Raw genomic sequence first — 24565 nt, forward strand, 5'->3', positions numbered from 1 at the left:
GACTTCAGCTTAGCATTCAACACAATCATCCCGCAGCATTTGGTGAGCAAACTGGCCCTCCTTGGATTCAGTACCCCCCTTTGCAACTGGCTGCTTGACTTCCTCACAGACAGACCCCAGTCCGTGAGAGTGGGCAACAACACCTCCAGTGCCATCTCCCAGAGCACCGGCTCCTCCCAGGGCTGCGTCCTGAGTCCGCTGCTGTTCACGTTGATGACCCATGACTGCTGCGCCAGGTCCACTACTAACCACATTGTGAAGTATACGGACGACACGACACTAGTGGGCCTCATCCGTGACAACAACGACATGGACTACAGGGAGGAGGTGAAACATCTGGTTGACTGGTTCAGAACCAACAACCTGGTCCTGAACGTCGACAAGACCAAGGAGATCACCGTTGACTTCAGGAAACACCAGTCCAGCCACACTCCACTATTCATCAACAGCACAGCGGTGGAGATGGTAAGCAGCACCAAGTTCCTGGGGGTGCAGAAAACTGACAATATACCTTGGTCCCTACACACTGAGCTCTTGTAATAAGAGCTCAGCAGCGCATGCACTTTTTTGCGTTGGATGAAAAGAGCACAGCTCCCTCCCCCCATTCTCGCCACATTCTACAGAGGCACTATAGAGAGCCTACTGACCAACTGCAGCTCTGTCTGGACTGGAGCCTGCAGTGCCTCAGACTGGAAGTCTCTGCAGAGAGTGGTGAGGACGGCGGAAAAGATCATCAGGACTCCTCTTCCTCCTATGCAGGAGATTGCAAAAAGCAGCTGCCTGACCAGGCCCCAGAAAATCTGCAAAGACTCCTCCCACCCCCACCAAGGACTGTTTTCACTGCTGGACTCTAGAAAGAGGTTCCGCAGCCTCAGAAGCAGAACCTCCAGGTTCTGTAACAGCTTCTTCCCTCAGGCCGTAAGACTCTTGAACGCATCATAATTATCCCCTCAACTTCCCCCAAAATGGATTAACTCGCTGGAATAAAAAAGACAATATAACATACATCCATAAACGTGGAAGCATATGAAAAAGTGCAATATATTTATCTGTACAGTAACCTATTTATTTATATCTGCACCTTATTGCTTTTTTATCCTGCACTACCATGAGCTAATGCTACGAAATTTCGTTCTTATCTGTACTGTAAAGTTCAAATTTGAATGACACTAAAAAGGAAGTCTAAGTCTAAGTCTAAATGTTTGTTATTTCATTCGAGCACATCCCCGAAACGTTAAAACACTGATGACTTGAATGAGCACATGGAAACATGGTTTTATTTGCTATCAAGTTCGTAACAATATTACTAATACTTGGTTAATATTCATGTCACGACATGTAAATGGAGTATTGTTGGTGATTTTTGGAGGTTTTTAAAGGGGTTTATGGGTGCAATAGATGACTCCCATTAGCTGCATTGTTGGCCACCTCGTACTCGCCGTGTTACAAATTAGAATGCTTAAAAAAAGAAAAATATGTGATCTTGTCTTACATAACGATTTTGAATGATTGGCAAATTCCAAAAGAAGTGCAGTTCCCTTTTAACAGTAACTTGTGTATGTTTACTTTTAAATCATCCTCTCTAAATAATGTAATGTCAATGAAGTTACGTCGCTCTACATGTTTGTTCCAATGTTGCTGATTGTTGAGTTTCCACATGATAATAAACAGAGTGTGGTCCTCCACATCAAGTTAGCTGCAATGTTGTGCTACCATGTGAATGCGCTGCTACTGCTGCTTTTTTTTGCTGCAGCCCCGTCACAGTGCACGCAGAGTGCTAGTGGCTAATGGGATCACAACCGCAGTCAGTCAGAGGAACCCTCATTTCCCTCACTGTCTAACTGCCAAATTGGCCCGTTTTGTCAGGCAAAGGATCATCTTCTAAGATGACTTTCAAAGGGTCTGTGTTTCTTTTTGATGTGCAGCTTGGAATATTTGATGCAGAAAAAAGGCAATTCAGCATAACAATTCAGTCTGTTTTTTCTTTACCTCTTGTGCAAATATATTGAAAAACAATTAGAGTTCTATGTTAAATAACAGTACTAAGTACTGAAGGTATTATTATTTTTACTGACTGATGTATGTTCTTGTGCTCGAAATACAATGCAGTGTCCATTTTAATAGACAAACAACACACTTTTACCATTCACAACAAAAGCGCTGTGCTGACAAGATTTATATATATATATATATATATATATATATATATATATATATACATATGTGTGTGTGTGTGTGTGTGTGTATATATATGTGTACATGTACAGTATATGTATGTATAAATATGTGTATATATGTAGGGATGATGTTGGAAATCGGTTGTCCCGGTTGTTCGATAAGAAAATAACCGATTCCATGGACTCAAATCCCTTTTTGAGAACCGGGTCCCGTTATCAAGGCCACTATAGTAAAGAAAAAGAGTTGGTTCTTTATTCGAATCCCTGGGAACGAATCCCTTCCCACATACAGGAAATGCCCTGCGGGACCTGCAATGTTATGCCCATTTGATTGTAGACGCTTACTGACACCTTGTGGCGATATGAAAATACTACGCGTCATTAGTTTGGGCACTTCCGGGTTGAGACAATTGAGAAGTAGACAAGTTGTGTTAGCTCTTACAAGCCTTGGAAAAGATAAGTCCGTAAGTAAACTGTTTAACTTGTTTATGTAACTCAATATTAAGGTGGAAAGTGTTTAAGTTTGACACTAAGATGTTTATTGAAAAATGATTTTTGTGCACTGTTTCAATGTATGTTTTGAGGACTTAAAATGGCTGCCAGTTATATATTTCCACCATCAAAATAGTTTCAACACTCAGAAGTATTTGTTTGATGATAGTACTGTATATTTGTGTGAAGCTAATATTTACATATTGTGTATTACATTTCAGTATGTTAATTGAATCACATAGCTTGTACATTTGTCATTGTGTGTATTTCAGTTTAAAAAAAGAAAAATAACAGTCCAGTGCAAGACAAAAGTAAAGATAGGAAAAGACAAAGCAAGATCAACAACAATAAAGAGCCTAAATGGATTAATCTGCTTTGGATTGTTTGTTAGCTGTCTGCCAAGCTGTATAACCTCAACACGTATAGTGAGGGCAGAACAGGCAATATGCAATTATTGCCAGGCTTCGCTCTCATGTAAGGGGGGAAGAATTGTTGATTGATGACTGTGGTGTTCTTAGTGTCATAGTGTGTGTAGTTAGTATGTTCCAATAGCAGCAGAAGTGCACTTTTTGGAGAGCTGTATTATTTTCAGTTTTGTGCCCAAGGGACCGATTTTATTTAACACTATATTATTATTTATACACCTATAGTGATCACAGAGACAGGTTGTTTTTGTGTTACTGTATATATTTGTTTTTCTGAAAAATCCCACTTAATATACTTTAGGTAACAGTGAATATATTTTTTTAATTTTTTTTTAGGGGGGTAACAGTCAATATTTATTTATTTATTTTATTTAATTTTTTTCTTATAAAATAAAAGTGAGCTTTTGTTAAACCAAATATTGTGTTTTTTCCATATACAACAACCTATCTGGATTTGATAAGAGAATCGATAAGTAATCGGTTCGATAAGAGGATTCGATAATGGGCTCGAACTCGATAATTTCTTATCAAACATCATCCCTATATATATGTGTATGTATATATGTGTGTGTATATAAATGTGTAGATATATATATATATCAATATATATATATATATATATATATATATATATATATATATATATATATATATATATATATATATATATATATATATATATATATATATCTGTGTGTTTTTATATACAGTATGTGTGTGTGTATATATGTGTGTGTGTGTATATATATGTATATTTATATGTATAAGTGTATATATATATGTGTGTGTATATATATATATATATATATATATATATATATATATATATATATATATATATATATATATATATATATATATATATATATATATATTTGTGTTTATATATACAGTATGTGTGTGTGTGTATATATGTGTGTGTGTGTGTGTGTATATATGTGTGTGTGTGTATATATATATGTATATTTATATGTCTAAGTGTATATATATATATATGTGTGTGTATATATATATATATGGATGATGACCTACAGGTAAGAGTATTTTATTGTCCACAAAAAGGCACGAGGTGCAGCAGGGAAGTGCAGGAAAGCAATAAACAGCATGCAAGAAGAGCCAGACAGTATGTGACATTTACCACAAAATAATCCTTAAGCCCTGACGAAAGAGCGAGGCAGGCATTTATAGAAGCCATCTGATTGACAACCACTACCAGGTGTGGCCAGGCTGCCAATCAGCACCAGGTTAGGCGAAAGAGTGCTCAGACAGACATGCAGGAAAAAGAACCAAAAATAAGAGCGCCACACAGGAAATAAACACAAACTAAGGAAATGTAAGACGTGATGTGACAGATCGTCACACCGCGGTACTAATGATTTAAAAACGATACTATACTGCCTTTGAAAAATACTGGTATTTTTTTTTTAATCCACATTCTGCTGGGAGGCGTTGACGTACAGAGCCGAGGCGCATGACGTTGAGTGTGTCCGCATGCACACACAGAGCTGAGAGAGCATATAAGAACAAACAGCTTGGAGGGGAAGAATGGCAAAATATGGGGGCATTTGGGCTTCAAAACTATTGATAAAGATGAAGCTTCAAACACGTAAGCCGCGCTGCTTTAAAACATGCCCCGCGGTGGCATGTGTGTAGGTGTGTGTGTGTGTATGTATATATGTATGAGTGTATATGTATATACACACACATACATACATATATATATATATATGTATATATTAGGGTTGTAAGGTATAATGGTACTAATGAATTCAAAAAGGTACTATACTGCCTTTGAAAAATACCGATATCTTTTTTTCATCTGCATGCTGCCATGCGGCGGTCACGTACCGAGCGGAGGAGCATGTTAAGTGCACGTGCACACTATGAGTGCACAAGAAGAAACAGCGAGTGAAGAAAAAATACAGGCAATTCTTCTGGTTAATAAAGAGGGTGCGTAAAGCGCAGTGTGGAGGTATTTGAGCTTCAAAACTATCGATCTAGATGACGCTTAAACCACAGAAGTGCCGCGCCGCAAGTGCTGCTTTGAAACATGCCTCGCCAAATGGTGGCATGATTAAAGCATTACCACCTTTGTTTCAAACTTAGCTAAACAATTTAATAACAAGGAGTCAGATCGACGGGTAATAAAGTTAACTTGGTCTTCTGTTGTACCCATACAGATTCGTATATTCGCACACAGCTGCTTGGCGTGATGCCAAATATTGGTGGAGTCCAAACCGCTCATGCATGCACTTAATGTAAACTAATGCAAGTAAAATGGCATAATTTTGTAACAAATTCCTACAACTTGTGTTTCATCTTTAACAAAGTGTGTTTTACCTGCTACATCTCTTATCTGTGTACTTTTAGTATTGAATTATTTACTAATGATTTTATCATTCTTAAAGCATAGACCAACTAATCATAAAGCATAATGTCAATAAAGCTTACTATTATATTTTAACCTAATCCTCCACTATGGCAGGCGATGTGTAATATGTAAGATGTTAAATTGTTCTTTTGAGTGCAACAAAACAGCCAAATGTGTTTAATGCCGTTTATTTTAATCTTCTAAAATTTTTCTTTGAGTGCTAAATAAACCATTTCTTTAATGTATCGTAAGAGTTTTTGTTGAAATGAAGCTAAAAATTAAATTTTTTGTGGTGCCCTTTATTTTGAAAAGTATCAAAATACTTTTTAAATATTGGTATCGGGACAACCATTGTGTGTGCGTGTGTGTGTGTGTGTGTGTGACAGCACTAATGTATACAAAAACGTATATTTATTTTTTGTTAAAATGTAGATTGATTCATTGCTTGCGTTTGTTGAAAAATACAAAATGAAAAAAATAGACAGACGAAACATAATAACAAATAAAACACAAAAAAATGATCACTTATTAATAGCAATCGCACCATTGAGTGAAAAGATTTTCACCAATGTTTGCTGTCTATAAAAGCTATGACAGGTAGAGACCTCTACGCTGGCAACACCTACAATGGAATGTAAACAGGAGTTCACAGCTATGACATTCCCTCATCCCATTAAAAAATAATACTAAAAAGTAAAATGTATTGATCAATCATTTTTCAATAGTTGATCAAGGAAACGTAAATGCCTGATCTGTACTTTTTTCTGGAGCTGCATCAACATTTGACATCTTTCTTAACTAATTATCTACCCACGCGCATTCCTATGAATAAAAATGACCTTCATGGTGCATGTAAAATAAAACCAGGAGCAGTTAAAAGTATTAGATGTTGAACATTAACACAGTATTTGCTGATTTAATGCCGAAACAATGGCACGTGTAAAACATTCTGCTACTGGAGCCCTCGATATACATATATTATGAATATTGTATGAAACAAGTTACAGTATAATTCCTGATCAATGCAAAGTGATAATTGTGTTCTGACCTTCATGAGGCTTAAACCTGAGACATTCTCATTTGGAATGTTTGCTGGGCTTTCATGTTTCCCCTCAGACGATTTTGCAATAATTGCTTTGAAACCCTGCACGGCCTTATCTCAAATTGAACATGTCAGTGACTTTTCACTGCCTCATAAAATCCCATATGCGGAAAAATAGACATACGGTCATGGTTTAATCAAGCCGTGTGTATCACATTTTATGGAAGCTTTTCAGACATTTTTTGTGTAAATTTGTTGTAATCATTGATTGATCAAGGTATTGCAAGTGTATTTTTGGCAGCTCTTCTGTATGATTCGGCTTTTAAGGGCAATGTCTAATATACGGTTCAATGCAAAAGTCATAGGCCATCACATCAACTACTGTTATTAGAATATAATAAAAAAAATGTCAAGACATCAGTATGACATATTACTACCCTTTTGTCACATTCATACTGTGTATGAGTAACGGAAATTTCAGTTTTTGGTCCGGCCCTCACTGTTTGGGACCATTGCAAAATTATGTGCGTCCCAAAGTCACCAGCCTTGGCGTCACTATAGACAGCGATTTTAAACTTGACAAACAAGTCAATGGCGTTTTAAAATCGTGTTTTTATCATCTTCGTCTTTTAGTAAAGGTAAAACCGTTTTTATCTTTTAACCTTTTTGAACAAGTCGGGCATGCTTTTATTTCAAGTCGCCTGGACTACTGCAATGCACTTTATGCTGGCATTAGCCAAAAAGCTCTCTCCAGGTTGCATAGTCCAGAACGCGGCAGCACGACTTTTAACAGGGGCCAGGAAACGCGAGCATATAACCCCAATTCTTCAGAGTTTGCACTGGCTCCCTGTTCATTTTAGAATTGATTTTAAAACCTTGCTGTTTGTTTTTAAAGCTTTACATCAGTATATCTCGGACCTCATCCAAATTTACACTCCTGTGCGCGCTCTGAGGTCCGAGAGCCAGCCCCTGCTCGTTGTGCCCAAGACGAGACTTAAAACCAAAGAAGACAGGGCCTTCTCTGTGGTTGGCCCTAAGCTCTGGAACAATCTGCCCCTCCATGTTCAAACTGCTTCCACAGTGGAGTGTTTTAAGTCTCGTCTTAAGACCCACTTTTATTCTTTGGCTTTTAACACTACGTGAGTTGTGTGGTCTTCTGTCCTCTGTTGTCCTCTGTGTTTTTTTTATAAATTTTGATTTCTGTTTACTGTTTTAATTGGTTTTACCCTTTAAAATCGTTTTTAATCATATTTATTTTTATATTGTTTTTATATTGGTTTTATATTTATTAATTTTTTGTTTTTATTCAGTCATTGGTGGAGCATAATATTGTTTTTAATATTGTTTTTAACATGGCTGTGCAGCACTTTGGAAACATTCTTGTTGTTCAAATGTGCTATATAAATAAAGTGGATCGGATTGGATTTACTTGTACAGCATGTGGCTTGCAGTGAAATGTACTTTAGTATTTGGGGAACTTGGATCATGGAACCCTAATTACTTTTAATTACTAAAGCATAAAAACCACAAAGTATAGTGGTGGTCCAATACTTTTCCACAGTCTTTTAAGAAGTGTTAGAAAGTACTTAAGGCTTATTTTTCTTTCTTTTCAGGCAAAAACATGCTAAGAGAAGGCTTCGTTGCAGTCGGAGGAAGTACTATGCAGGCCTGAGTGAGGAAGTGTTCTGACAATCAACCTGCTCATGAAGTCCTGGAGCAGCGATCCATCCCAGACTAGGTCATGTCTTCCCGCTGAATGCCTTTAGTCTTTGGCATTCGTGTCATGACAAGCCTGAAACGTCAACCAATGGAGTGCACCGTTGGGGGCGCTGTCCCTGCCACCGATGAGTTTTACCCTCGCCACATGCGCATGGTTAATGGTGGCGCTGTTCCGCCCCGCACAGACAATGTCCACAACACTGTGAGCACAGGAGTGCCAAAGATGGGTGTGCGAGCCCGTGTGGCCGATTGGCCACCGAGGAAAGATTTTTCACAGGCATTATGGCACTCAACTACAGAGACTGAAAATATGGCTGTGCCTATAAAAAATCACATTAAATTAGGCTCAATTATAAGCCCTCAGGACTCGTCAATGCTGCGAAACATCCATAATACTCTAAAAAATCGAACACAGGCCCACGCTAACAACTATTGTGCTGACACTCTGTATTTGGCACCAGGAGACTACAGAGGTCCACCGCGCAGAAACCCGCAACAGAAGCGAATCCGTCAACGCAGCAACAGTGACATGACCATAAGTGAGATGGAAGCTGGTGGGGACAGCGGAGAGGAATGGGGTCTACCAATCACTGCCAAATGGTCGCCTCTTCATCGGGAGTATGGCAGCACATCTTCAATAGATCAACACGAAGCTGCTGGGGAGAGTTTCTTTGAAATGCTTAAGGGCTACCAGGGTGAAGAAGACCAGCGTAGCCCAGCTCCAGATCAACTGGAGAACATGTTGAATGTTCGGCCCAAGCCAGCAACACTTGACCTCTCAGAGACTGTCACAGATAGCCATTATCAAAAACCTAAGGACAGGGACAAGCTACCAAAGAGACGCACAAAATCGGAGACAGGGGGTGAGTCTATATTTCGGAAGCTTCGTAACGTGCGGGCTGAATCAGACTCGCCCAGAGCTGGATCGGATGCGGAGGACAGTAGAATGGACGAGATGGCGCCGCTTAAGCCATGGTTCTGTCAGGAAGGTTTTGCCCACTATGACGTCCAGAGTGTGTTGTTCGACTTCAATGAAGTCATCCACTTACGGCAGACGGCAGGCAAAAGAAAGAACACCACCACGGGGGCCTCTGCTGCTGCCATTGCATCGGCAACATCCACACTCTCATCTACCCACAGCCTGCCATACAGCTCGCCCAGTGGAAGCCAAGACAATCTCAACTACAGAGAAAGCCCTGGTCTGGACTCTGGGGATGAGCAAAGCAATGAAATGCTTCTCGGTTGCCCCTGCTTCCGGAATGAGATAGGCGCAGACGGCAACGGGAGGCACAGATTGGGAGCAAATGGGGCGGGCTATTACGGTCTAGTGGGTGGTGTAGTGAATAGTAGTAGTTCAGGGAACTTGAGTGGTGAGGGGAACATGTATGAAACATCTCTAAACACGCACTGCACCAATGCCGGAGTGGCTGTGTTAGAGGGTCCAAAGGAGGGGCCTAGCACACTCAGCGAAAAGGCTAAGCAGTACATCGTGGAGCATGTAGACCTTGGTGCTTACTACTATCGGAAGTTCTTCTACTTAAGGGGTAAGCTTTTATTGCTCTCACACTAGTATATGTTTTGCAAGTGTTCATGTTACATAACCTTACTTCTTCTGCCTCAGAACACTGGAACTACTTTGGGATGGATGAGGTTTTAGGCCCAGTGGCAGTGAGCTTACGCAGGGAGAAGCTAGAGGAGGACAAGGAGCACGGCCAACAGTATAACTACCGCATCCTGTTCAGAACAAGCGAGGTCAGCCTGAGAATTATTTTGCACATAGCGACCACACAATCAGATTACTTCTTAGTTAATTTTGTTATTTGCTTGACCCTTTATGCTGCATTTCCACTTCAATGTACCAATGTACCGTGGTTGGCGCTGATCATCTTGGTTTGCAGTGTTTTGTTTACACCTCATAATACCACCTGGGGAAGATTTAAAGTCCTCATTGTTGGAATAAGAGACTCAAAACCAGTGTTTTCTGTATTTACTTCTTTGTTGTTCGCCCAATCTAGAGGACACTGAGGGCAGCAGGAAAATTGGATGTTGCAGCAAAATATTGACTGGGGAGCATTGTGCAGTTATTCTTGTTATTTTTGTCCTCAAATCCTCAAATAATACAAAGATGCAATGACACAAATGACCAACAAATGACTAACCAACCAGCATTAGTTTACATTACCAATACAGTATCAGCTGGACACACCTAAAGGGGACCTTTATGCAAAACCAACTTTTCTTACCGATTGGTACCTGTTTTTTTTAATTTGGGATCTGCATAAGTCCCGAAAATTTTAAATCAAACCATAGAGGCATGGCGGATATATTCATAAAACAAACTTGCCTTCCCCCTTAAATCCTCTAAAAGAGCCGTTTGGAATTTGCCCAGTGCTGTAATCAATAACTTTCTTCTTTTTCTCCATCCACTTTTTCTTGGGCAGACTGGCTCACACATGCACATGCATCCTCCACTTTTGCCATTTCGGGTACAAAGTAGTGTATAGCTTGAACTATGGCTGGGCGGTATTCCGGTATTATAGTTAATACCGGTATATTTTAGAAAACTGTATATATTTGAGACGATACCGCCATATCTTTGGATGTGCGTTTGTTACGACTGTTTGCTTTTCTCTCCGCCTTTAAACACAGGGCATTCTCTTTGGCTCAACACTGCCCCTTCGTTTACGCAGCGCAACAAACTTTAAAAAAAAAAAAATGGCGTCACTGTGCTGACTTTTTGACTCCTGAGTGATGCGATGCTTTGCTCACCAACTGCATTAGGTTATTGGTGAGTGACTCCAGCTTTATTTGCACATACACCAATTTTGATTGAGAACCTATAGCTCTCCTTGTGGCGACTTTATCACTAATCTCATCAGTTTATGTTGTTAACTTCTGTTAGCGACTTTGCACAGAAGCTAGCAATAGCTCCTCTCCTCTGCTCACTCGGTGTGTCAAATGTTTAGCTACACATAAGCATGAGGCTATAACCTAACGTAATGAACAAAATTAACGAAAACTGTTTTGACAGTTTTAACGACAAACTAATTACTTTGTAAGAATAGACAACACATCACGTTACTAATTACAACAAAAATAATCTGAATACTCTCAACACTAGTTATCTAGTCGTAAAACACCAAGGCAATCTTAAGCACTTTTGCACGTTTTTTCAAGATAATGGTGTATACCGTATAATGCAGGGGTCCCCAAACTTTTTGACTCGGGCGCCGCATTGGGTTAAAACAATTTGGCCGGGGGCCGGGCTGTATATGTGTGTGTGTATATATATATATTAGATATACAGTATATATATATATATTAGATATATATTAGATAGGGACGGCGTGGCGAAGTTGGTAGAGTGGCTGTGCCAGCAATCGGAGTGTTGCTGGTTACTGGGGTTCAATTCCCACCTTCTACCTTCCTAGTCACGTCCGTTGTGTCCTTGGGCAAGACACTTCACCCTTTGCCTCTGATGGCTGCTGGTTATCGCCTTGCATGGCAGCTCCCGCCATCAGTGTGTGAATGTGTGTGTGAATGGGTAAATGTGGAAATAGTGTCAAAGTGCTTTGAGTACCTTGAAGGTAGAAAAGCGCTATACAAGTATAACCCATTTATCATTTATTATATATATCGCACTTTCCGCGCTCGCGATGATGTCACATTATCGATAAGATAATGCATTTTTAGACAATATGATTTGCCTGAGCAGCTAGGAGACACCGTGAGTAGCAAGCGGTACAAAGTGGATAAGAAAAGACAGAATTTTATTTATTATTTTTTTTATACTTGGGACTTCCCGCGGGCCTGATTTTGGACGCTGGCGGGCCGTAGTTTGGGGACCCCGGGTATGTTGTCCTTTGGACTAAAAATATAGCGGTATTAGTGTTGGTCCATATCGCCCAGCCCGAGTTTGAACTTAAATCTGTCAGTAGACTCGATATGGAAGTGCTGGAAACTAAAACATGGCTGCTGTGGAGAAGACGCAGTCGAAGTGGAGGCACGTAAATTGGACCGCCTACAAAAAGGCGCATCTTAATCAGAAAGCGGCTTTGAATTGGTCGGTAAAACAATCTTTGTAAAATTTTGACCACAGAACCATCATTACATGGTAAGTAGACCACCAGAAAGTCTTTTAATTGTAAAAAAAAATAAAAAAAAATCATACTATGACCTCTTTTAAGGGGAACTGCGCTTTTTTGGAATTTTGCCTATCATTTATCCTTATGTGAGACAAGTACATATATGGTATTTTTTTAATGCATTCTAACTCAAAAATAAATGCTAGTAAAATTCAGCTAACAATTGAGGTAAAGGTGTCTAACGTAATGTGGACCCAAATACACGCTGAGCACTGTTTTTTAAGACACAAGTATGCGTAGAAGATCCACACGGTCATAAAATATATGCTTTCAGCGCACAGGCCTGGTGGACGTTTGGTTTGAGTAGGGGTGGACCAGTGCACTGCAGACCGCCCAAGTATGTTTGGGCCTTTAGAACTGTAGCTGACCCTGCTGTTGACAATGGAAAAGCATCCCGTATTTTCCGGACTGTAAGGCACACTTAAAATATTTTTTTTTCCTCAAAACTCGACAGTGCGCCTTATAACCGGTGCGCCTAATGTACGGAATAATTCTAGTTTTGCTTACCGACCTCAAAGCAATTTTATTTTGTACATGGTGTAATGATAAGAGATACGTGTAAACTGCACTATGATGACAATATGACTCAAGTAAACAACACCAACATTTTGTATGTTCCATTGAAAATATAGAACATTACACACGGTGCTCAAAAATCTATCAAAATGTTTTAGTACAACTTTAGTTAGCTATGAAGCTGCAACGCTTGTTGGATTGTCGGCGCATTAAACATACGAGTATTGTTATGGTGTGTGTAGAGTTGCAAAATTCCGGGAATATTCAAAGTTGGAAACTTTCCATGGGAATTAACGGGAATATATGGGAATTACCAGGAATTAATGGGAAACTAATTTGAATAAACATTGAATGCAACATGCTAGATCTTGCAGCATGATTATTAGCTAAAACAACCTGATTTAATGCAAATTCAGTAGAATTTCAACCTTGCACTGTGCATTTCTCCATCACATGTGCAGTGCATTCTTCCATCACATGCACAGGTAATTCCCAGCATGCTACACACTACAGCAGGGCTATTGAGGCCACACTAGTATTTGAGCCCAAGGACACCATCCAGTCAGGTACGTTTTGATGATATTACTGGGGTAAATATATTTGGTCTATGATATCTAAGTTTAATAGAGGTGTACCGTATTTTCCGCACCATAAGCCGCCCTGTGTTGTAAGCCGCACCTTCAATGAATGGCATATTTCAAAACTTTGTTTACCTATTAGCCGCCCCGTGTTATTAGCCGCACCTACGCTACGCTAAAGGGAATGTCAAAAAAACAGTCAGATAGGTCAGTCAAACTTTAATAATATATCACAAACCAGCGTTCTAACAACTCTGTTCACTCCCAAATGTGCAATCACAAAAATAGTAACACTCAAAATAGTGCAGAGCAATAGCAACATCAATAACTCAACGTTGCTCATACGTTAGTGTCACACAACACACAAAATAAACATTTAAAGCTCACTTTCTGAAGTTATTACTCATCCACAAATCCCTCGAATTCTTCTTCTTCGATGTGCTTCACTTGTTTTTTGACACCATCTGTGATGTGGACGCGCATGCAGTCATAGATCAACAGGGACGGAGCTGCGTGAAAAAAGTCACCCGGTCTCTTCGCTCATCTTTTCTTCATCCATCCATCCCTTCGAGTTAGCTTTTATGATGACGCCGGCTGGAAAGTTCTCTTTTGGCAAGGTCTTCCTTTTGAATATCACCGTGGGTGGAAGTTTCTGGCCGTTAGCATGGCAAGCAAGAACCACAGTGAAGGACGACTTCTCATTCCCTGTGGTGCGAATATTCACCGTACGTGTTCCCGTTGTATCCACAGTGCGGTTCACATGAATATCAAAAGTCAGTGGAAACTTGTACGCGTGTCTCTTAGTAGGAGCCATTTTGTGGTCTTTACAGAAACACACAAATGAAATGAAACGTAATATCCGCGCGCTTCTTCTTCTACGGGGGCGGGTGCTTACCTTGGCGGTTGCTTACAGTAGAAGAAGAAGCGCTTCCTCTTCTATGGGGGCGGTTGCTTACCGTAGAAGAAGAAGCGCTTCCTCTTTTACGGGGAAAAAATATGGCGGCTGTTTACCGTAGTTGCGAGACCTAAACTTTATGAAAATAAATATTAATATTAATCCATATATAAGGCGCACCGGGTTATTAGCCGCACTGTCAGCTTTTGAGAAAAATTGTGGTTTTTAGGTGCAGCTTATGGTGCGGAAAATACGGTAATTGCTTGTTACTGTATGACTGTAGACTACTCCAGCAGACTTCCACTCAAGCTGACTAGCTGTTCCTGTACTTGTTAAATGATTTTGGGGCCAATATCTCTAGCTAGCTAGGTTTAATGTACCACCACAGTCTCATAATGAACCGAAAATATTTCTCCGTTAGCCGTGATGCTAATTTTCTCTATGTTAAATCCCATTAATTTATGCTAACAAGATTCAAGATCAAGATTCAAGATTCTTTATTATTGTCCATTCTTTAACATGTACAAGACACATAAGAACTGAAATTACATTTTCGGCACAGTCCCACTAAGAGCGGACATACGTTACGGGGAGACAAGACGGGACCGCCAACGGATCAGCCACTTACGGCGCTCCTTAAAAAAGGTGGGAAAAAGGTGATATTGGGAAAGGGGGGAAGAGTAAAAAATGTCAGTCTAAGGCTGGACCTTCGAGAGGGGGTCCAGACTGAGTCCAAGGGAAAAAGACTCATTTAGCATAGCACACATAAACATGTTACATATAATCACAACAACTCGCAACAGAGGCGGGGGGAGTTGGGGCCCTGGAGGCCGGCCTGCTGCTATTAAGCGCTACTCAGCCGTCCATAACCCCGAAGAGGAATTAAGCGGTGGTTAGGGGCATTAGGTAGGGGTGGGGAGTGTGTTTGTATATATGCCCATTGTCTTTGGGTGAAGTGTAATGTTCATAAGCCCAGAGTCGTTCTGCATGCAATGCAAGCAAAGTTTGATTCCCAGGTGTCGGTGAGGAGGGAGGGAGGTCAAAAGCGTCCATCTTTGAAATTTCTCAGGGGATGATTACAGAACAGCCTGTTCTTGTCTCAAAGCCATTCAGGGGAGTCAAATCGTAGATAAGGATTTTTGTTTTTTCTCGAGCAGGCATTACAATGGCTTGCTTGTTCTATTCGTCCATGCTGGCCCTCATGTCCAATCCTTCCTTTACAGCAAGTTTCTCCATGATGTGATCCATCTTGCAATTTAGTTCAGAAATCACCCCAGACTGTGATCCCACAGCCCGGCCCAATCCTTCCATTGCGACGAACAGCCTTTGGGCTCCTTGAGTGGCTGCCATCGTCTTACGAATTTTACGATACACCAGAGCAATGCCAAGCCCAATCAGCAGGTGCCCCGCGATCATGGTTCCAAATAGGTAGATGTCTTCCACGTCCTCGATGGAAAGGACTGAGAGGCACATGATTCTCCATTTGTCCCAGAAATCTCTCACGTACCCCACAGCAATGGTTCCATCAGGGCAGCCAGGCTTCCCAGAACCTCTTTTCCTCGTCGAAAAGATTTTGTCAATAGAGTCGAGGGTCCAGCTAATCAATTCCATGTCTAATGTTTAGATTTGGAGGACAGCGCAAAGAAAGAGGCTTCAAAAAAGTTTAGACAAGACAAGACAAAGAGAGCAAGCCAGGAAAAGACGGGAGGAGAAAAAAATGCGACCGCACCTCACCAGAGGCAAGACAGAAATGTTAGCGATCCGAATTTACCTTTTTGTGATCTGTAAAGTTCAACTAGCAAATACTAAATCAAAACTTGTAGTTTCCACTTGCCTTCTGTTCTGCTAGCCATTCTGTTGTCATACAAGAATGTAGGTTATACCTTGATTTAGTAGGCTGATTGAGTGTTCATTTATTCATCTAAGGCTCTATGAATTTGTCCATCAGTAAAATATTTTTAAAGACTACTCCAATTGTTTACTGACTATTTATATCTGTGTGTGGCATTGCATTAGTGTTTTACAAGAATAAATAAATACAAACAGAATAATGCCACGTACACCATCTGATGTGTGGAGACATTTCACCCCAACCAATGTAGGCGGAAAGGCTGTGTACATTTGCAAATACTGTGCAAAGAGCTGCGTCAAAAATGCCACAAAGATTCAGCAGCATATAGACAAGTGCCCAATAATATATAATTATTGTAATTCCCCATTAATTCCCATGGACGGTGTCCAACTTTGAATAATCAAAAAATGGTCAATATTTCCAAACTTCCCGAGCTTAACTTCCCGTGGTAAATTTCCGGAAATTTACCGGAAACTTTCCACCCCTTTGAAACCCTAGGTGTGTGTATAAGGTAAGACATATTATCTGCCGTTTTGTTTTGCAATATTATGCAAAAGCAACTTTTCTTACCTTCTGGTACCTGCTGATATGTATTTGGGATCTGCATAAATCCTGAAAATTTAGGCGTATACGCCTTTGTAGTCCGTCATGACACCGTAGTCGATAAGTTTCTTCTTTTTCTCTACCTTCTTGTTGTGGGACATTCATCCTCCGCTGTTGCCATTTCTAATATAAAGTAGTGTAAAGTTCTTACTTATATCTGTCAGTAAACTCGCCATGAAAGTGCTAAAACATACCGGTGGAGTGAGTTGACATTATTCACCCAAGGAACTTTAGTCATTAGAGTTCCGGTCGGACGGTTTTTCACGGGACACATTTCCGGCATTGTTGTTGTTTCCGTATTAGGAGATACTGCTCCGTTATTGATTTAAGTAAAGTCTGAATGTCATTAAAGCCGTTAGCTCCATCTTTTGACACTTCTTCCACTCCCGTCCTTGCACACTACACCGCTACAAGAAAGATGACGGGGAGAAGACGCTGCCGAAGGTGAGCCACGTAAATAAGACCGCCCACAAAATGGCGCATCCGGAAGCGACTGTCAGAAAGCGGCTTGAAGATGATCAAAGAACCACCATTACATGTTACGTAGACCACAAGGAAGTGTTTTCAATTTAGTAAAAATAAAAAAATATGACTCCTTTAATGCGCCCTATAATACGGTGTGCCTTACATATGAAAACAGACCGAAAATAGACCATTCATCAGCAGTGCGCCTTATAATCCGGTGCGCCCTATGGTCCGGAAAATACGGTAATTAGCAAGCAGAACCATGGCAAGTCAATTAGCGCCCAGAAATGTGTTACAGTTCTCTCTATATCTTAATCAAAGAAATACATTCTTGGCAATTACATCCTTTCAACATTTGGGAACAACACTGGTAGTGTAATAATACATGCTGCTGTCATTTGTGCGGTCGGTGAAGGTTCAATATCCAGCCAGTGTCCCAAGACCCAGCTTTTGGAGGTTTGTGCCAGCAAGAACATCCATACATACATAAAAAGTAAACCAGCAAGTGACACATTGTGGTCACCCTTGGTGGGAAGAATTGAGAGACAACTACTCATATTTTGCATTTGGGAACAGTTTAAAGAACACCCTTTCTGTTCCAACTTGTACACAATACAATATTTCTAAATTACAGGATACATGACATACATTCTCAGATAGATCTTAAAGGTTTCTCCAGCCTGAGGCTTGTTTGTTGGGGGCAGGTGCAAACACACACACTTGTAGAGTGGAGAGCCCACTCTACAGCCTGCCTCCCAAAGATTGCAAACACAGGTCCATTGTGTACAAGGGAGTCTCAAGCCTGTAAGAGCCCAAGTATTCCAGCTGTATAGCAAAGTGATAGTAACGTGATTGAGTTCATTCCCAAAGCCCAGCACAATGTGGACTCTATGTACCCCCAATATTTGGACAAACCCACCCGCCTCTTCCTTATTTCCATTTATGTCTTGAAATCATGATTGTCTGTTGTTATAGGTCAATGTTCTGTTTGAAGGGGTTTTTCTATCACTTCTTATCTTCTAAGAGAAAAGAAACACTCAAGATTCCTGTGGTGCCTTCATTCTGTTCTCACAGCCAAGCAAACTTTAATCTCCTGGTCCTCGCTGTCTTTGTCCATTCAGCTAACAACACTCCGAGGTTCAATCCTGGAGGATGCGGTGCTCTCCACCTCCAAGCATGGCACCGCACGAGGCCTGCCTATTAAAGAGGTACTGGAGTACATTCTCCCAGAGCTGGATTTGTCCTGCCTCAGACTGGCCCTCAATACCCCCAAAGTAACGGAGCAGCTTATGAAACTGGACGAACAAGGGGTACGAGTGACAACACCACGGAAGTAGCGAGATTAACAGTCTTAAACTAAAATACATTTTCTGTGTAGCTGAGTTTCCAGGTGAAAGTGGGGGTGATGTACTGCCGAGCTGGCCAGAGCACCGAGGAAGAGATGTACAACAATGAGATGGCGGGCCCCGCGCTGGAGGAGTTTCTCCAGCTGCTGGGGGACAAAGTTCGCCTCAAGGGCTTTACCAAGTACAGAGCCCAGCTGGACACCAAAAGTAAACACCCTTTAAAGCCAATCCCTACTGTACACATACAATCATACATGTTACAGTGTTGTTCAGATATCGTATACCCTGTTTTAGTGTAATAATAGATTGGTAATTTATTTACATTACTGCAATGAGACCATTAATCTGAATGTTCTATATTTCATTTTTAATATTAATGAAATATTATCATCCAATTTCTATCTGAATGCACTTATTTCCTATATATGAAAAATATAATTTTTTTTTAATCGCTGTCAAATTTTATATTTAATTCTCCAAACTGGCTGAAGTTGGCATCTTTAGATGATATTTTGATGGAATGTTCCTTATAGTTTAAGTACAATTCATAACAGTTAATTGTTTCACTTCATTTCCCCATTACAAAAATGTTTCACACTTTTTGATTTATGCAAAACGGTTGTTTTGCTTTTTTTAAATCAAACTTGAATTTGTTGCATGTTTTGTCCCAAAACATATTCATGAGAAATAAATCATGCAATAATTGATTGTTGTAGTGCAAAATAAAAATGTTAAAATTATTTAAACATGCATTTGCAAACTTTACTACAAACATTTTGACCAGGACTTGAACTCAATACATTTTGCTATATTAATTAACATTTTACATGCATTTCCTCACGCAAAACGGTCCTTCCTGCGGATCGCAGGACCCTACGCATAGCATGTGTTCTGAGATTAGGGCGGGGCGACGCTTAATACGGTTTGAGGGTATGTACAGTTAAAATGATTAATACCATGGCCAAAGTTTGTGTTAACGTTTATATTTATTTAAGAATGTTGTTGTATAGGTAACTCTTGGATATTAACAAAACCAACGTATTGCTTACTAAAGAAAACTTACAATTTTAAAAAGTATGTAAAAGAACATTGGAAATTTAAGCATAATCTTGAGCAGGGGTGCCCAAGTCTTTTGCCTCCAAGGGCTAAAGTGAAAAGGTGCCAATAGGGCAGGCCAACCACAGCGATTTTAAGCATACAGTAGCACCGTGAGTGAAGAATTCAGCACCATTCCGCCATATATGATATAGTGGAGATTATCACGTTCCATAGTGGGGAAGTTAGTTTTGCAGACATGCCAGCAATGACTGTGTAAGATGGAAGAGGTCAGTATGAATAGGTTTTTAATTTGAGAAGCTACCCAACAAAACAACTCAGTGGTACAAATTTTGGCACCCTTAATCTTGAGCACCGGTCTCAAACTCAAGGCCCGGGGGCCAGATCTTGCCCGCGACATCATTTTATATGGCCTGCGGACATATGGAAATAACATACCGGAACATCAAAAAAGTACCTAATTGTTTTTTCCATTTTGACAGAAAAGTATATATCTACTTCTTGAAATTGCATACATTTTAAACTTTAATATTATCCAATATTGCAACAAATATTATATTATCATACTTTCCAAACATTTTTTTTTGTTACAATAAATTAAATATTTCAATATCTGCTTGATTTTTTATTTCAAAGCAGTTACCCATATAAATGGTGAAAATTAATACAGATTTTTTTTTTTTTTTTCGGTGTTTTTTATTGTATAATACTGTAAGTAGAAAAAAAAAACCCTATCGCTGTGGCGACTGAGCTCCTAGTTATTTTACTGTAAAATCTACCGTTGTTGTTTTCCCGCTGTATTACCACTGTAAATGGAAAAATGGTTAAACAAAAAATGTACGGTAAAAACTGGCAGCTCAGTTGCCAGAGTAAAAAAAATATAGTACTGTTTTTTCCATTTACTGTTATATGTTACAAACAACACTATATTTGACAGTACAATTCTGGTGACTGAGTTGTCGACTTTTTACTGTGAAATCTACAGATTTTTTTTTACAGTGTATGTAAAAATATTTATATATATATATAATAATCAAATTCCTAGGCAAATATTTATATATTATTCGCTGTTACAAGCAGCCGCCTGAGAGCAGCCATATCTGCGATGTAGACCTCAATGAAAACGAGTTCAACACCCCTGATCTAGAGCCTTCAATCAACTATAAAGGTGGAACCATTTTATGTCAAAAACCCGTTAATGTCGACATATCATCAAGTCCTGGCTCACCGTCAGCTTGTGCCAAAATGTCCTGGATTATTGATAACAAAAAAAGAAGAAGGGTTGGAGGGCTAACTGAAATGACCCGCCACTTACCCGCAAAGCTTTGTCATTGGATGAAAGGTCATTTCTTCTTTCGCAGTAGATTTCTCAGCCGCTCGTTCATCCCCCTTTACACAACTGACAAAATACATTTCGCACATATGGAAGAAAACAATCTCAAAAAAACGCAGTATATATTCAAACATTCTTTTTCAACCATTCTCTTTATGTCAGTGGAAAAAGTACAGTAAATGTTTATGGTTTTAATTTATTTTGAACATGCATACAGTTACAATATGGTACATCACATATGTTCAATTTCGTATTACAACAGGTCTGAAAGGGAAGGAATAAAAGGCAATTTTTTTGTGTTTAAAAAAGTAGAAATGGCAGTAACAGTGTGTTTAATTAATATTTACTTTTTTTCCAATGTATCTAAGGTAAATGTTCGTCTTTTGCCATTTCATTTTCATTTCCAGCTAAAAGCAACCCAATAAAATAGACATATTTTTAGACTCTTCGAGTTACTCATGCGATTAATCAAAAAACATTATCGCATTAATCATGCATTAATGCATGTTAATCGCATACTTTCTCTTGATTCTTGATTAATTGTGATTAATCAAACTTCAAAAGTGGCATTACTCTGTTTAAACAATGTAATTATTTGATTGCATTAGATTTACTATGAATGATTTAGGGCTAAGCTGCTCAATTGCTTGCTGAAATACATTGTGGTTGTCGACAACCATGCTTTTTGGGTTATTTCAAAATACTTTTCTATTCATAAGTATGTTTAACACGCAAGCAATTTGACTTCGTACACTGTGCTCTCTGTGTTCAATGTAAGCAATAGATATTAACTATTAACAAAAAATGTGAAAAAATACCTAAATAACTAATGTGTGCAAGGCTAACATAGTGCATCCATAAAGTATTCACAGCGGTACACTTTTTTCATGGTTATGTTCCAACTTCGTTCCAAAATGGGGAAAAAAAATCAGTAATCTCCTCAAAATTGTACAGACGATATCCCAAAATGACAATGTAAAAAGTTTATTTTTTTAAATTTTTTTATTTAACAAAATGTTTTCAAATTAAAAAATCACATGTACATAAGTATTCGCAGCCTTTGCTCAATTCTTTGTTGATGCACCTTTGGCAGCAATTACAGCCTCAAGCCTTTTTGAATATGATACCAAAAGCTTGGCACATCTATCTTTGGGCTGTTAAGTCCATTACTCTCTACCCATTCCTGATGACATGAACATGAGTTAGTACATTCACAGTAACAGATTAGTTCCAGAGTTATTTCTCAGCGTTCATCAGATTGATAGCCTGGGTAAGGACGAGTTGTTTTGGCGTACAGTGATTTGTAACGCCTGCAGGAGGGAAAGAGTTTGAACAATTTATGAGTTTTATTTATACTTATCTTAGCCCTCTGTAACAAAATGCATATCTTTGGCACACATATTTTTATGATTATACTGTACATGTGTATTGTGTTTATGTGTTGTGCATTTTTACAGTTTAAATAATCTACAGTATATGCATTAAGCCCCTCCTTATCTATCACTGGATATATGAGCAACCTAATGGTAGAATGGCTGATCCATCCTTTACCATTGTCTTCATGCTTAGGCTGAGGTGAAATTGCATCCCGTCTGACACAGGAAAACACTAAAACATGAAGAATGGAGTGTTGGGTTGCAGTAATGCTACAATGAGTCTCAACTGCTTTCTTGTGCTCATCCCTGCAGCGGACTCTACAGGCACACACTCGCTGTACACGTCCTACAAGGATTACGAGCTCATGTTCCACGTGTCCACTCTACTGCCTTACACACCCAATAATAAGCAACAGGTACATTGGGTGAATCTACATGTTGTGTTCATCATGTATGATGACCTATGTCTGCTATTTTTAGTTATAAGCCATCTCAGTCTACATTTTTAACCAATATTTGTGTGTCTTTTATTGACCAGTTGCTGAGAAAGCGCCACATTGGGAACGACATCGTGACCATTGTGTTCCAGGAGCCCGGTGCATACCCTTTCACCCCGAAAGCCATTCGCTCTCACTTTCAGCATGTTTTCATTGTTGTTAGGGTGCACAACCCTTGCTCAGACAACACATGCTACAGGTAAATTATTTTCATTTACTCATATTTCAGAGCAAAATCAGTGAAGTCAATCTGTGCAAATATTTAGACATACACTATGACAGTGATTTTCAAACTGGTACTTGTACCACTAGGGCTTCATCTAGTGGTTCGCCAAAGTAAAGTACAGTGATTTTATTCCTACATTCCAACACAGAGTTACTGTTGGAACTGTGTGTAATGTTTCACTGGCCAAAAATATTAAATATACTTTTTAAATAAACACTTTAGCCTTGTTTTAATGGATGGATAGTCCTTCTACGCTACTGTATTTTAATGTTGGTCATTATTATGGTACTTGGAGAGCCAAGTTTTTTTAGATGATACTAGGTGACACAAGTTTGAGAACCACTGCACTAGGGAACAAATACTATGTATCCTTTTTCTTTTAGCGTACAGTATTTTTTCAAAAGTGATAAATGATGATAATATTAATGGTAATGGTATTTTAAATATTAAAAAAAACAGCTACATCCATTGTGTCCGAAAGGAGTAGGAAGAAGCACAGGTTATTACCCCTTCTCCATATCTCAGCAATTTCAAAGAAAACGTGTGCCAGGTTGACTAATTTTTGATTTTTAAAAAAAATGTGTAATGGTAATATTCATTGCAATAAAAACATTGTTGAAAATATTGTAAACTTGTATTAAAAAGAAAGAAAGAAAGAAGCAAGAGTTGACAAACGTAAAAAAAATACAAATAATTAATACCCGAGTAAAACTGACACACATTGCATAATGAATGTATGAAAGCAGAGAAAAAAAAACCCGACTTAAACATTGTATGACAAACCGATAAATATCTTAAAGATGATAGATGATACCTTATTTGCTAATGATTTCAGGATCTTGATAGCAGACACTGCCTAGGCATGTTTTTTACTCGGATTGTGACCTTTTAAGATATTGTGAATCTCATTATAATTCTCTGTGTACTGTCACCGCGGCGTATTTAAATGGCAGGGCCTTTTTTTGCACATTTACTGCGTACTGCTTCGGTCTGCTCAAACATGATAAATATTACACAAACAACATACAGTAATAACTGCAAAATAATGAATTTACAGGTAAGTTTTCTTGAATACTGCTGTTTTAAGGGGTATGGTAATGCCACATGTTTGCTTTACATGGGATTAAAGTGTGCTTTTATTAAAGTTTTAATGCTTTGTTTTATTTATTAAAATCATAGATTGACAATATAATGTGTCATAAATGGTTATTCCAATGCATCGTCATATCGCTGTATTGCTTTATTGTTGATAGTGATGGGGCGGTGTGGCTCAGATGGTAAAGTGGCTGTCCATAAACTTCCTGGTACGAATTCAGCTTCCACTGTTGTGTCCTTGGGCAAGACACTTTACCCACTTTGTCTCCTGTGCAGCCCACACTGGTGTATATTTGTGAATTAATGTTTGGTGGTGGTTAAAGAGGCCGTTGGCGCACACTGGCAAATAGTAAATG

At 39.2% G+C, this 24565-nt stretch overlaps 1 protein-coding gene across 3 annotated transcripts in view; it reads left to right on the plus strand.

Moving 5' to 3' along the window:
• Positions 1 to 24565, plus strand: part of LOC133646659 (signal-induced proliferation-associated 1-like protein 1) — a 182389-nt gene that overhangs the window by 102130 nt on the left and 55694 nt on the right. For all 3 annotated transcript variants that reach the window (XM_062042255.1, XM_062042257.1, XM_062042254.1), the window contains exons 2-7: positions 8121 to 9770; positions 9848 to 9978; positions 18402 to 18590; positions 18659 to 18833; positions 22704 to 22807; positions 22930 to 23087. In XM_062042255.1, the coding sequence (XP_061898239.1) occupies positions 8264 to 9770; positions 9848 to 9978; positions 18402 to 18590; positions 18659 to 18833; positions 22704 to 22807; positions 22930 to 23087 (2264 nt within the window). In that variant the 5' untranslated portion in view covers positions 8121 to 8263. The remainder of the gene's footprint in view (positions 1 to 8120; positions 9771 to 9847; positions 9979 to 18401; positions 18591 to 18658; positions 18834 to 22703; positions 22808 to 22929; positions 23088 to 24565) is intronic.

This window comes from Entelurus aequoreus, linkage group LG03, assembly GCF_033978785.1.
Source record: "Entelurus aequoreus isolate RoL-2023_Sb linkage group LG03, RoL_Eaeq_v1.1, whole genome shotgun sequence".
Lineage (NCBI taxonomy): Eukaryota > Metazoa > Chordata > Actinopteri > Syngnathiformes > Syngnathidae > Entelurus > Entelurus aequoreus.